Source organism: Cinclus cinclus, chromosome 5 (assembly GCF_963662255.1).
Source record: "Cinclus cinclus chromosome 5, bCinCin1.1, whole genome shotgun sequence".
In the NCBI taxonomy this organism is placed as follows: Eukaryota; Metazoa; Chordata; class Aves; order Passeriformes; family Cinclidae; genus Cinclus; species Cinclus cinclus.
In genome coordinates, this window is record NC_085050.1 from 51,603,762 (window position 1) to 51,618,124 (window position 14,363).

The 14,363-nt window shown below is 38.3% G+C and overlaps 1 protein-coding gene across 1 annotated transcript in view; it reads left to right on the top strand.

Annotated features, from left to right (window-relative positions):
• Positions 1-14,363, top strand: part of CENPE (centromere protein E) — a 41,089-nt gene that overhangs the window by 23,263 nt on the left and 3,463 nt on the right. The window contains exons 31-41 of the mRNA XM_062493811.1: positions 3,131-3,418; positions 3,526-3,684; positions 4,464-4,706; positions 5,602-5,802; positions 5,883-6,029; positions 8,479-8,691; positions 10,303-10,512; positions 11,036-11,245; positions 12,334-12,555; positions 13,222-13,425; positions 14,012-14,124. Coding sequence (XP_062349795.1) covers positions 3,131-3,418; positions 3,526-3,684; positions 4,464-4,706; positions 5,602-5,802; positions 5,883-6,029; positions 8,479-8,691; positions 10,303-10,512; positions 11,036-11,245; positions 12,334-12,555; positions 13,222-13,425; positions 14,012-14,124 — 2,210 coding nt within the window. The remainder of the gene's footprint in view (positions 1-3,130; positions 3,419-3,525; positions 3,685-4,463; positions 4,707-5,601; positions 5,803-5,882; positions 6,030-8,478; positions 8,692-10,302; positions 10,513-11,035; positions 11,246-12,333; positions 12,556-13,221; positions 13,426-14,011; positions 14,125-14,363) is intronic.

Here is a 14,363-nt window from a genome sequence, read left to right on the forward strand (position 1 = left end):
ATAGAAAGAACAGATGCTATTCCAAAACCACATGACTCGCAGGAAGTCGGCACCCAGACGAAAAGAGGAGATGATGAAGATTTTAAAATGCAACTGGGAAATCTCCAGGATGAGAGAGACCAGCTAAGAGAAACTCTGCAGGAGACAATTAGCAAGGTAATAAAAGTAGTCCTATTCCTGTAGGGGAACAGATTTAGTAGATTTCTGTCTTGGAATTTGGAAGAGGTGTTCAGGTGTTAAACATACTTTAATTGTGTCCAAAGAACTCGGAGATGCAGGAGGAGTTGAGATGTGCTCATGAATCTCTTGGACAACGTCAGAAGACAATTGTGGCGCTGAAGGGAAGTATTTCAGAGAAAGAAAATCAGCTCTCAAAACTTCAAGAGGCATTGGAGGAAAAAACTGATGAACTGCAGCAGAAGGTCAGAAGCATTTTTGGCAAGAAAACCAGAAGTTCTCTTGGGTTTTGCTGCTTGTGTCTACAGCCAACTTCAGTTTGTAGGGCCCCAGTAGATGTAATGAACAAACCCATTTTTTGTAACTAAGTAGGTGTTGTTGCTGAATGACTGAACTTTATTTGGAATCAACAATGCACTTTTGAGTTCTGTGCATTTGCCCAGTCTGGAAGTTTTTTACAGTCCTGTAATGGAATGTAGCTATGTAATTCTGAAGATCCTTGAGCAGCTTTAAGACAGCTAAGCTCATTCTTTACTTTATTTCACTATTATGAATTTGTTCTCCACTTTTTGTTTTTGTGCCTGAAGCCAGTGTGGATTGTAGGCTTCATTGTAGCATATCGTAATGTCTCCTGTCTGCTGTGGATACAGCAACTGAGGCATTTTTATGGCTTTAGGATGTCTTGCATGCTTTTCCACGTTTACTTTTGCCTACCGCTGAGGCAGAAGTGCTGACATCTGATTGGCTTGAAGAAAAATTGTTATATCGTTTTTGACTTAGTAGAATGGGAAACCATTGGGGATGTCTCCTTGAAGCAATCCATCTACAACAACCCATGTGTACAGGCAGTGCTTCTGAGTGATGATCCAAGAACAGTCTTCAATCCAAACCTCATTGGTGGGACAAGAAAATTTAGGAACTTAGAATGTTACTGGTTGTGTTTTTCTCCAAAGTGTCAAATCATTTTTGCCCGTGAAGAAGGTGATTATAAATACTAATCTGGGTTTGGATTTGTTCTTTCCAGCTCACTGAAGTCACTGAAAACCTGACTCGTGTCTCAGCCGAGTATGGCAACCTCCTGGCAGAAAAGGAACAAACTGAAAGGGCAATGAATGAGCAAGTGTGTCAGCAGCTTGAGAGAATCACTTTACTTAACAAGGAGAAAGATGAGCTACAGCAAATGGTACAGACGTGTAAAGAAAGGGAAGAACGTTTGTTGAAGGTTCAGAGGCAGTCAGAGATTTTGACGGACAGCCTAACAAACAAGGTGAGGAGCTTTGGTGTTTCGTCACTGTATTTGTATTCTGACGTTTTGTCACTGATGTGTCAAATTCTTGCTCAACATAAATCCCATTGAAGTTTTCATTCTCAGCGCATCATTTTTATGGTTGGCAAACAATCATGAATATGGGCAAAGGATTTTGTCCTAAGGTTTCTTTACCGATATTTAGCTATGACATCCTCAACCTGTCTCAGCCTTGTAACCCGCTGGATTGGTCCAGATGTGGAATGAATGTGATTTTATGATATGTGTGTATGTTTAATATAATGATCAGTACCTGAACATGTATTCCAGCTTTTTTCAAAGGCACCGTGTAGACAGCATGAATTTAGCTGGGTTTTGAATCCTTGGTGCTTTTCACATTTTGTGAACAACAGGTTTGTCTTGGAAGATTTACTACTTTGGTTATATTATTTTGATGTTAAGAAGACTGTAGGAGAGTGAATCAAACACAACTGGGCCTTCAATTTTGTTTTGAATGGATGAAAACACTGTCTCTACATATTTTTAAATAGATCTCAGAAATGACTGAAGAAATTAGAATCATCACATCAGAGAGAGATCAGCTTGCTGAGGAGAGATCAGAAAGTAATAGCTCTCAACAAAGTGATCAGCTTCAGGTGCAAAAGGAGCAAATCAATTTCCTTACCCAAGAGAACCGTTCATTGCAGGAGAAGCTGGACAGTCTGCTTTTGCAAAAAGAAGAGTCTGGGGAAACAACTTCGGTAATTATGCTAAAGCTGAAATGGGAAGCTTGCTTGTTTAAACTTATGCTTGAGTGAAATAATTGGCAAAGGACACTGCAGAAAAGTTGCGTACTTGACTGCAGACCATTAAACACCGGATTTATTGTTTACTTGAGATATAACACCCCATATTCATATATATATATATATATATATATATATATATATATATATATATGAACATCTGGTACCAGAATGTGACGGGTGCTTTTCTGTAAGTAAAATACTGACTTGATACAGGATGGTGATTTTCTGCATCTGTCTGCACATGGATGTGGTTCTTAGAATCAAGTAAGTAGAAGCTACAAGTTGCTCATCTGGAAAGGGTAATTGTGCTTTATTTAACTATATGTAGAACTGACTTTTTCCTGGCAGTGAAAGGGACATCGCAATCAACACTTTCTAGAACTGCATGTGCTGGTTGTACCTCTGCGTGTAGGTATGCATACATGAGCATATAAAATGTGAACTTCAAAAGAAAAGTAATGTATGAGCATTTATTGCAGTATTGAAGGGGCACTGGACAAATGTCAAGTAAATTATTTTCTGGACCTACCTAGCATTATATAATGCTGAGCCTTAAAATTGAGATAAGGTCTCGAGTTTTGAGACAGGAGAGGTTTATTGTTGGGCTTTTTTGTTGCTGATTTTCCCCGCTCCAGGCTTAAACTATGACAGTGGAATTCTGCTTTTGGTACTGTCTTTCAGAAGTTTTTGCTTCAAGTTTTGTTTTTACGTGTCTATTATTTCAAGAAACTTAAATTGAATATGGTGGTTGGTCCAATTTTAATATTCTGAAAAATTACAAATCTCTCTAAAGTAGTGTTGCTGTCTGTTGTACAATGGTCCACCTGTCAAAGGTGTCAGGTAAGTTTTTCCTACAGCTGCTTCCTGAATATGTTTACTTGAATCTCTTACAAAATAGATACCACAGGTTCAAGCACAATCTACGGAGCAAGAGTTACTCCTTCTGAGAGAAGAGCTGAGCCAGGCACAAAGGAAATTGCATGAAATGGAGGGAGCAAAGGCCAGTGAATATCAAGAAGAATCTGAAAAAATAGAAAGAACAGATGCTATTCCAAAACCACATGACTCGCAGGAAGTCGGCACCCAGACGAAAAGAGGAGATGATGAAGATTTTAAAATGCAACTGGAAAATCTCCAGGATGAGAGAGACCAGCTAAGAGAAACTCTGCAGGAGACAATTAGCAAGGTAATAAAAGTAGTCCTATTCCTGTAGGGGAACAGATTTAGTAGATTTCTGTCTTGGAATTTGGAAGAGGTGTTCAGGTGTTAAACATACTTTAATTGTGTCCAAAGAACTCGGAGATGCAGGAGGAGTTGAGATGTGCTCATGAATCTCTTGGACAACGTCAGGAGACAATTGTGGCGCTGAAGGGAAGTATTTCAGAGAAAGAAAATCAGCTCTCAAAACTTCAAGAGGCATTGGAGGAAAAAACTGATGAACTGCAGCAGAAGGTCAGAAGCATTTTTGGCAAGAAAACCAGAAGTTCTCTTGGGTTTTGCTGCTTGTGTCTACGGCCAACTTCAGTTTGTAGGGCCCCAGTAGATGTAATGAACAAACCCATTTTTTGTAACTAAGTAGGTGTTGTTGCTGAATGACTGAACTTTATTTGGAATCAACAATGCACTTTTGAGTTCTGTGCATTTGCCCAGTCTGGAAGTTTTTTACAGTCCTGTAATGGAATGTAGCTATGTAATTCTGAAGATCCTTGAGCAGCTTTAAGACAGCTAAGCTCATTCTTTACTTTATTTCACTATTATGAATTTGTTCTCCACTTTTTGTTTTTGTGCCTGAAGCCAGTGTGGATTGTAGGCTTCATTGTAGCATATCGTAATGTCTCCTGTCTGCTGTGGATACAGCAACTGAGGCATTTTTATGGCTTTAGGATGTCTTGCATGCTTTTCCACGTTTACTTTTGCCTACCGCTGAGGCAGAAGTGCTGACATCTGATTGGCTTGAAGAAAAATTGTTATATCGTTTTTGACTTAGTAGAATGGGAAACCATTGGGGATGTCTCCTTGAAGCAATCCATCTACAACAACCCATGTGTACAGGCAGTGCTTCTGAGTGATGATCCAAGAACAGTCTTCAATCCAAACCTCATTGGTGGGACAAGAAAATTTAGGAACTTAGAATGTTACTGGTTGTGTTTTTCTCCAAAGTGTCAAATCATTTTTGCCCGTGAAGAAGGTGATTATAAATACTAATCTGGGTTTGGATTTGTTCTTTCCAGCTCACTGAAGTCACTGAAAACCTGACTCGTGTCTCAGCCGAGTATGGCAACCTCCTGGCAGAAAAGGAACAAACTGAAAGGGCAATGAATGAGCAAGTGTGTCAGCAGCTTGAGAGAATCACTTTACTTAACAAGGAGAAAGATGAGCTACAGCAAATGGTACAGACGTGTAAAGAAAGGGAAGAACATTTGTTGAAGGTTCAGAGGCAGTCAGAGATTTTGACGGACAGCCTAACAAACAAGGTGAGGAGCTTTGGTGTTTCGTCACTGTATTTGTATTCTGACGTTTTGTCACTGATGTGTCAAATTCTTGCTCAACATAAATCCCATTGAAGTTTTCATTCTCAGCGCATCATTTTTATGGTTGGCAAACAATCATGAATATGGGCAAAGGATTTTGTCCTAAGGTTCCTTTACCGATATTTAGCTATGACATCCTCAACCTGTCTCAGCCTTGTAACCCGCTGGATTGGTCCAGATGTGGAATGAATGTGATTTTATGATATGTGTGTATGTTTAATATAATGATCAGTACCTGAACATGTATTCCAGCTTTTTTCAAAGGCACCGTGTAGACAGCATGAATTTAGCTGGGTTTTGAATCCTTGGTGCTTTTTACACTTTGGGCATACCAGTCAACATTTCTAAGTGTTCTTTGTTCTCACCAACTTATTCTTGTCATGGTGTTTGCTTTTGAGCTTTTCACTTGTTGGTTTCTTTTCTAGATCAAAGAGTGTAATTGAGTATTGCTTCTCTTTAGGAAATATTACTCTTTAGTAGAGGAATTATAATATTTTTGTCTTATTTTTTATGCTCATTTTCTTTTTGTCTTACTTTTCTTGTTTTACTGACATAGGTTGATTGGCTTTTCCTTTGATTTTTCTTGCTTTATAGAAGACCAGAATTGACTGCTGTTGACTTTTTTGGGTGTCATGCTCTTCTTCTTCCTTGTAAATTTTTTTTGTATGTTATTAGAACACAAAAATTATTTTTCAACTTTTTTTTCTTCAAGTGTGAATTTTGGTAATTAAGAATTGTGATATTTGTATTTTACACAACCGATTGTGTACTTCATAGTGTGTATAAAGGCCATGACCCCCAAATTTTGATTTGCTTTTTTTTCCATTGTTCACTGTAGATTCAGGAGTTAACTGATACACTAAATAGTTTATCATGTGAGAAGGACAAGTTATTAGCTGAAAGAACTAGTCAGTCTTTACAATTTAAGGAACACATCTCTTTGGTTAATCGAGAAAAAGATGAGCTCCAAAAACTTCTTCAGGATGTCAGGTCTGAGCGGGACCAGCTCAAGACAGAATTGTATATAAATTCTAATATGGTGAGTTTCAATTTGCATACCTGAGTTACTCGTAATTTCTCATGTTGAGTGTTACTTAAATATGTCTGCTTTTACTTTAGTGTGTTGAAACAAAGACACGACTGGAAGATGCTTTACAACCACAGAAGTCTAGAAACCTGAATAATATATCCATTGAGGTAAACCCAGTGGATATTGCAAAGCCGGTGGCTGATGACAGCTTGAAAGAAAAAGCATTGAAGATTAAGGTGGGCTTATTTTTCTGCTTGTTTTAAGGATGCACATAGGAACTTATGGACACTTGTCATGGAGCCTAAGCCTTTTTTGCATTATATGTAGAATGGTTTGCACATCTTGCTAAGATGCTGCATACCATAGGATCAGTTGATTTGCTGTTGTTGTTCTGTGATTGCACATCTTGTGTTAACTGAGAAGTTCAAATTTAATGTTCACAGAACTTCTCACTTGCTTTCATTACTGTCCAGCCACCCCAATGAAAATAACTAGGCCATGTAGGATCATAGAATCGTTAAGGTTTGAAAAGACATCTTAGATTTCAACCCTTAAACCAGTACTGCCTTGATCGCTGCTTCACTGTGTCCCTAAGTGCCAGATGTACACATCTTTGAAGTGGCTACAGGGATGGTGATTCCACCACTTCCCTGGGCAACCTGTTCCAGTACTTGACAACCTTTACAATTGAGAAGTTTTTCCTAATAACCAGTCTAACCCTCCCCCAGTGCAACTTACTACATGTTACTGGAGAGAAGAGGCCGATCCCCACCTGGCTACACGCTCCTGTCAGGGTTGCAGAGCAGTGCGGTGCCCCCTGAGCTGTCTCTTCTCCAGGCTAAACAGCCCCGCTCCATCAGCTGCTCCTCACAGGACTTGTGCTCCAGACCCTTCCCAGCTCCACTGCCCTTCTCTGGACACGCTCCAGCACCTCAATATCCTTCTTGCAGAGAGGGGCTCAGAGCTGAACACAGAATTTGTGGTGTGGCCTTGCTACTGCCCATCTGTTTCCTAGTCCTGCTGGCCACACTATTCCTGGCACAAGCTAGAATGCCATTGGCCTTCTTGGCCACCGAGGCACATGCTGGCTCACCTTCTGCCAGCTGTTGACCAGCACCCTGAGATCCTTTCCTGCTGGGAAGCTTTCCAGACACTATTCCTCCAGTCTGTAGCACCACATGGGGGTGTTGTGACCCTGCAGTTCCCCTTTTTGAACTTCAAACAGAAGCACTTTGCCACTTTGGTTTTGTAAAATCCCCCAAATCCTTTATATTATTCTCCATCAAATATTAAATGGTGTAAAATTAATTTCATTAAAGCGCTTCTCCCCTCAAACTAGGAATTCCTCAGACTTTGTTAGTTAGCTATCCTGAGTATATTTTCACACAAATATGAGCAGTACTAGCAACTTACCAAAAGCCAAAATAAACAGGATTTAACAATGTGTATTGCTGCATGTAGGTAAAACCTTACTTCAAAAGGGCCTTATTACCCCTGTAAAATCATGGCTCAGGCCTGCTGCTTTGGCTAAAGTAGAAGGGAACAGTGGGAGAGTGACTCAGCTGGAACAGGGGTAGGGAGATGAGAGATGTGCTGCATGACTGCCTCATGTCCGTGTTGTGGTGTTTGGTGGTTGGTTGGCTTGGGTTTGTTGTGCCTTAAAAGGCCGTGTAAAAACCACCTAACTGCCTCAAGAGGCCTGGATTTTGCAATAAATGGCTATCCTTTGTACTGTCTGGGGACTCTGCATCATCACATCTGGTGCCCAAACAACAAGAAATGAAAAAGTAAACTACAACCAACAACAGAGCCCCGCAATCCCAAAATACCGAATTACAATGAAGAAATAAACTACCATTCAACAAAATAAATCCTTACAACCCTAAAACTACAGAGCAGAGCTCAAACTCTACTACAACAACATAGAACTTTCTTTACGAACCACAATCCAATGGAAAACAAAATACCAGCACAACTGATAAAATAAAATCATAATGAAGTAAACATCAGCTGATCCCTTTTAAGAGCACTCTCCACTTCTGACTTCTGTAATTGATAGGATCTTGTTTGCCTCTTCCCAGTGTTCCAGAGTTTGTACTGTGAGGTGAAGAGTTAAGAAAACTGGTGAATCTTGGTTCTTTCAAGCAAGAACCAGTGCTGGAGGGAGTATGTCAGGGGAGTTTTATACTTATTTTAAAATGTATAACATAGACATAATTAAACATGATAATGGAGTTGCAGTTTACTGGGTCTTCAAGCCTGTAGCACTACTGAGCCTGCTTACTGCTTGTTTCCTTCAGGAAAGAAGCAGATAAACCTAAAAGTCCATCTTGAGGGGAAGGCCAGCTGGCAAGCTTGTGAACAGGCAAGAATATTTTTTCATGCCTGATTTACAAGTCTTGGTGTGGCCAGGCAACCTAAACCCTAAAAACAATTTGAGTTTGTAAATTTACTTTTTGGAAAACTAAGAAATTGTCTGGGTTTGTGCCTGGATTAGTTTTTTGTCATATCCCTGTGTCAAGTCAAAACTGAAGTCTTAATCATAATATAACCTTTCCTCTTGTAAAACCAGTATATACTGTAGGGGTTAGTCCTGAAGTCAGGTAGTGTATTTTATGTTTCTGTTTATAGCTAATCACACTTTTCCTTATTGTGAACTAAATAATTTGTTTCACTTGCATTTAGGAGCTTCTTGATAAATTCCCAACCATAGGGAAGAGATATGAATGTCTCTCTACAGTGTCTCTTAAGCTAAAGAGTGAACTGAATAGTCAGAAAGCACTGACAGCTGTGATACTGCCTCAGCTTACATTGGAGCAGAGAAAACAAGTCAAAACACTGCAAACTAAAAATGAGGAAATGAACACTCGTCTCCAGAAGTTATTGACCAAATTGAAGGTACCAACTTAAAATGCTGAATATGTTAGATGCTTCATATTGCTTTGATTTGGATTTGGGTTTTTTTTAATGAGCTCTCAATGGTAACAGCTAGGATTTTATATACCCTAGCTTTGGATTTTGAGAATCCATACATTGGAGAAAATAAGTTGATAATTGTAGTAGCCTGGATAGCTGTTGAGATGGTAGAGGTGAAGAAGCAGGAAGGGCTTTTGTAAGGGTTCCACAGAGATGTTTATTTCAGCCGCACGCGTGGGTAGTCCAGGGTTTGGAGCAAGGGCAAAAGGCCACTCCTGGTGAGGGTCCAGGTCTAAGTACATGGGATGAACAGGGTGGGGGGAGCATCAGAGACCAATTATGTGGGGACATGGGGGTGTCACAAGGGTGGGGTTAGGGCATGGGAGCCAACAGGGACACAGGGTGGGAGTGACCGAAAGACTGAGGGACAGGGAGAGGGCACAGGGGCCGACCCAGGCAACAGAACAGGTGTGCATTGGTATTTGCTGTGAGAGAAGTCTCTCCTGTCTCCCTAACTAGGGAATGCCTTTCAGGGTTTCCACAGATAATGACTGCTTTACAGTCTTAGAAAACTGGAACTACTTATGTATGTTATGTAAATCAAACTTAAACTGTAGTTCAGCTGCTTTGCACAGAATTATTTCATTAATAATCCATTTTAATTGGAAATGAAATTTTCTTTCTGTACTCTGTAAATCAAATAATAGATGACTAAGTATGTATTTCTCTATGGGGGAAAAGAGACATGCAAGATGGTTTGGAGATGCATGTTTACTCTGCAAAACTACCCAAGTAATTTGATGGTTTTACAGCCTTGCAGATCTTCCCTAGTATGGAATCAGTTTCTCCACTGAACTAAAATTATCAGCAAAATGGTTAAGGGTAGTTGGGAAAGAATTCCTGTTAACATATGCAGAAGTACAGTAAACAATAAAGTTTTTTCTCTTTCTTTATTTACCATTAAATATTAAGGCCTGGGCTTGTTTTTGGTTGGAGCACAGAAACATGCACAGGCCTGGAGGGAGGGATGAGGTGTTCTTGAGAGGCAGTCATGTCTATAATAATCCATTAACTTGGAAGTTCAACTAATATTCCAAAGAGCCTCATTTTACAACTTAATGCAGCCATTTTAGGTTTAGTTTTTTCCATAGATGGCTTTTAACTTTCATGGTTAAAGATGTTTAAGATCCAACTAGCAAGCTCTGCTAGAATAAAGTTTTAAATCAGCATGGATCACAGATCATCTGCACCTTTCAGAACTCCAAGAGAAAATAAATATAACAAAGAACAATTTACTTTATTTTTCAAAGTTTAGATTTGTGAAAGGCTGTCTAGAGCCTCTTAGAGTTCTTGGCTTTTTTTGGAGTCTGCAAAAAATAGGATACTGAAAAAGTGCTGTCTCAGCTAAAAGGCTTACATGCCATTACTATAATGCACATATGAACCTGGTTTTCTTGGTCATGTGTTGGTGATCCTGTACGTTTAGAGGCTCAGAGAATAAATAGATTGAATTGTAAAATACTGTATTTTAGCTGGATGCAGGGTACCATTTTAAAACAAGGCTTACTGATACATCCTGTGCTTCTGCAACAGCTTCTGTTCAGTTCTGTTTGCAACAAGAAAAGAGAATATCACACTGCTGTTCACAAGTATGAAATGGAGTTGCTTGAGGAAAAGAGAAAACAAGATCACCTACAATCCCAGATACAATGTCTCAGGAAGATTAATTTGAAGCAGAATGAAGTGTCATCTCAGGAGTTAAACAGCAGTGAAGGGCTGCAGAGTTTCCACTTGGATGCAGAGGTAATATCTGGGAAAAAAAATAGACATAAAGATCCATTCCAAAGGCATGGGGTCATGTGGTGGTGGGAATCTAATGGCATTGGGTTTATCTGTTAAAACTTCACTTAAGGAGGGGTGAGAAATAGAGTTATTTTTGTATGCTACTCATTCTATAATAAGAGGATTTTGTTTTGTAAAGCAGCTAAAAATAAGATTAATGGGTTAGAAAATAGTGGGAATGTTATTTACTGATTTGCCCTCCACAATACATACTATCCAATACCAAGATGACTTGTTCTAAAACAATGGAATAAACTTTGGCTAATAAGTACTTTTTTTTCCTCCTTTCCACCTGCCCCATGAATGTAGATTGTTGTCTTATTTTCCCAATAGGGTGTAATTTTAAGTCTAGCAAAACTTCTTTTGTATGATAATTAGATGCTAAAAGAGACTTCCTGCTATACTGATAACTGAGAGGACAGAAGGTATATTTAGACTTGTGATAATCAAAACAGTGTTTACATTTTAATTCCCTTTTTTTAAGAGCATTCTCAAAGATGTATCAGAAATGGAACATGAACTTCTCTGCATAGAAGCAGAGTTACAGCAGGAAGAAAGTGCTAGAAAAGAAACAATACAGTTCTGGGAAGCTTGTTCAGGAGCTCACTGGCATGTAGAGGAACTGAAAGAAGAACTTGAGAAAGATAATGAAAGACTCTTGCAAGTCTTTAAATTCTGGACTCCTAAAGTAAAGGTAAAATTAAATGCTATAGAATAAGAAATGTATTTTGTGTAAGCAGTCTGCAAATGCCTATGATTGAAAACAAAACACAAAAAAGTCTCTTCAATGATCATTTATTATCAGCATTTACTCATATTCTAACTGTAAGACATAGGAGTAATTAAAAGACTTCTAAAGATTGCTCGTGCATCCAAACTTGGAAACTGGCTTTCTAAAAGACTCTCTAGATAATAAATGGGAGAGGGGTGTGGAGTTGTTTATTTGGGGTTTTATCAGTTTGAATTCTGGAAAATGTTGCTTTTCTTGCCAAACTTTATCAAAACTACTGTAGCCATTTTTAAAACTCAGTTAAATTTATATTTGCACTCTTTTCTTATGCTTAGCTCTTGCCCCGTTTGGAAACCTGGACAGCATTTTTCAGGGTTTAGTGCATCATGAACAGGATTTCATGAGATTTCATCTTTCTGATTGAATCTTAAGTTTAGCCTATTTTAAAGTTTCTTCTGTGAAGTCAATAGTCAGTCTTGTCTTCTTTGGGATTTCACAGTGTTGGCAAGGTTTTTGGAATAATTCCCTGACCCTAATATTATGTGGATCAAAGCTTTAACAAACAAACAAAAATCTAGTAAACATTGTCATTTCCTGACAATTGTGAAGTTTTTATTTATCTGACATGTCAAACGTGGGTTTCTAGAATAGTCTAATGTGTAAGTTTCATTTTCTTTTAGTCAGTGAATACCTTCTAGTAAAGAAATCTGTGAATAAATGTTTTTCTGAGGCTGACATTCAAGAAGCCTTCCCATATAGTTCCTATGTTTCTCTAATATTCGAGTTTGAGTTAATGCAGAAATACTGGTAAACCTGCAGTACACTATCATCTTCTCTTGTGCCCCTTCCTGCCTCCCTCTCTTCTGGAAATGAAACTGTTCTTTTGAGTAATAATGATACCATTTCTGACAGCAAGCATTTTCAAATGGGGCATTGAAACAAGAATATGAAAATAAAACAGGCTAAGGTACTTCCTGTTTATTCCCTTGCCATGTTTCTAGTAGATTAAAAAATTATTTAGAATTATTCTGTATGATGCTATTCATTTTCAGATACTCCTTGAACTTTCTTCAGAGTTAAATGCCAGAACTGCCAATTACAGTAAAAATGCTGATGTTGAATTAAAACAGAGGAAAGAGAAAAATCAAGAGCTGCTTCAAGATCTAAACACTCTAAAAGAAAAACTGGCCCCTGGTGGCTCTGCCAGTCTGGCATTAGAAGAAGAAAATTATAGGCTTCATGATAAATTAAAGGCTGCAGAACAAGATAAAAAGGTACCAGTACTTGTTTTTAAGGAAAACTTCTTTCATGCTTGCTTTCTGAGGGAGAGTACTCCAAGCTGCAAGTAAGGATTGATGGCAACCATGTAAAATCTATTTACTATGTAAATCTATGCCACCACAATACCAATAGAGTACACTTTATTTTAGTAGTTCTTTTATTTCCAAAGTGGAATTTTGAGCTCTTGCCTGTAATGTGATTATTTAATTGCCTGATTTCTGTACACAAATAGATGTTCAATTTAGAAATTAATATTAAATGTTTTCATTTGCTTTGGAAGTATTGATTTTAATAGAGTGATACTCTTTGACACTTTCTGTAAATATATGGTATTCACTATGTCAGACATGAAGCTAGAGAAGAATTCTCTGTTTAATCACAGGAATTGAGAACTCGTTTTCTCTCTCCTGTTTATGTTACAGTTACCTTTCTCTATAGCACTTTTTTTCTTTTCTTAGACTTGAATGTTCTAGACTATTAAAAGGTGACACAAAACAGTGACCTGGACATGAAGAGTTGCCATAGAGCCTGTAGTGTTGGATTTTTTTTGTGTGATTTGGGGTTTTGCTAGTTCTTGCTAAGAATATGACCTTGTGCTGTTACTGTTACTACCTGTTGACATAACTGCTCCGAACTGATTGATTGATGTATCTCAATAGGCTATGGAAGTGAAAATTCAGAAGTTAGAAAATGTAATAAATGAGGTAGGAGAAAGTGCCAGAGAGAAAGATGACAGGATAAGCAAGTTACAAGCACAGATACGAATAAGAACAGAGACAAGTGAGCTCACCCAACTGCATGCCAAACTGAATGAGATGGATAGTTGCCTCAGAACTGCCTTAACAGAGAAGCAGAGTCTTCAGGTATGAGCAAAATACTTCACTCCTCTCTTTTTCCTTTGCTGAAAGACACAAAGAATGCTTGACAACAGTTGTAGGTGAAATGTAGCTCTCTATATTCAGTGTATTTATTGTGTATGGCATTCCTAGAGTAAAACACTCCACTTGCCTGTTTAGCAGGCAGTTTCACATTTTACCAGTGCAGCCTTCAGTGGCAACATTTAGAACTTGTATTACAATACTAGAAACTAAATGTGTCGCTTGTATGTAATGCACTTCTGGAACATTCTAAACTTTTTAAAACCTTTAAACTGAAGCATGAGCTGTTTACTCACTGTGATATATTTGCACGCTACTTTAAAATTCCCAGATTTATATCTGCACAGAAGTCAGCAAACTTGCTAAAATAGGATTATATGTGATATACCAGAGTGGGATACCAACTGCTACCATAGTGCTAGTTGGTAATGTGAGCCACCTTAGTGAAAAATGATTTCCTGCTCCTGGTCTTGTACAGCAAAATCTAGCAGATCATAGTGAAGATACAAGATAAACAACTCTTTATTTCATTGCTAAGTAAATTTATTTGTACTAAATATTTTATTTTCAGGCAAAATTAGATAAAGGTGCTGAGCTGTACAAAGAAGAAATTGACCATCTCAAAACACAATTGGTAAAATGTGATCTGGAAAGAATGAAACAATCAAACTCCTTTGAAGTGAAGTAAGTTCAAATTTTATCTTCTTAAAATTCTCAACCACTTCATTCTTGGCTTCTGCTTCCCTCTTTATGTTTCCCACATAAGAAATAAGCTTTCAGCTTGAGATGTGGTAAGTTTTTATAGTGGTTAGGGAAAGTAAAATCTCTGTGTACCTTGGGTTGCTTACAAAACTTCTTCCCTATACACCCACCAAAATTTCTCAATCACGTTCAGCCATAAATTAAATAACTCTTCTGTCAAA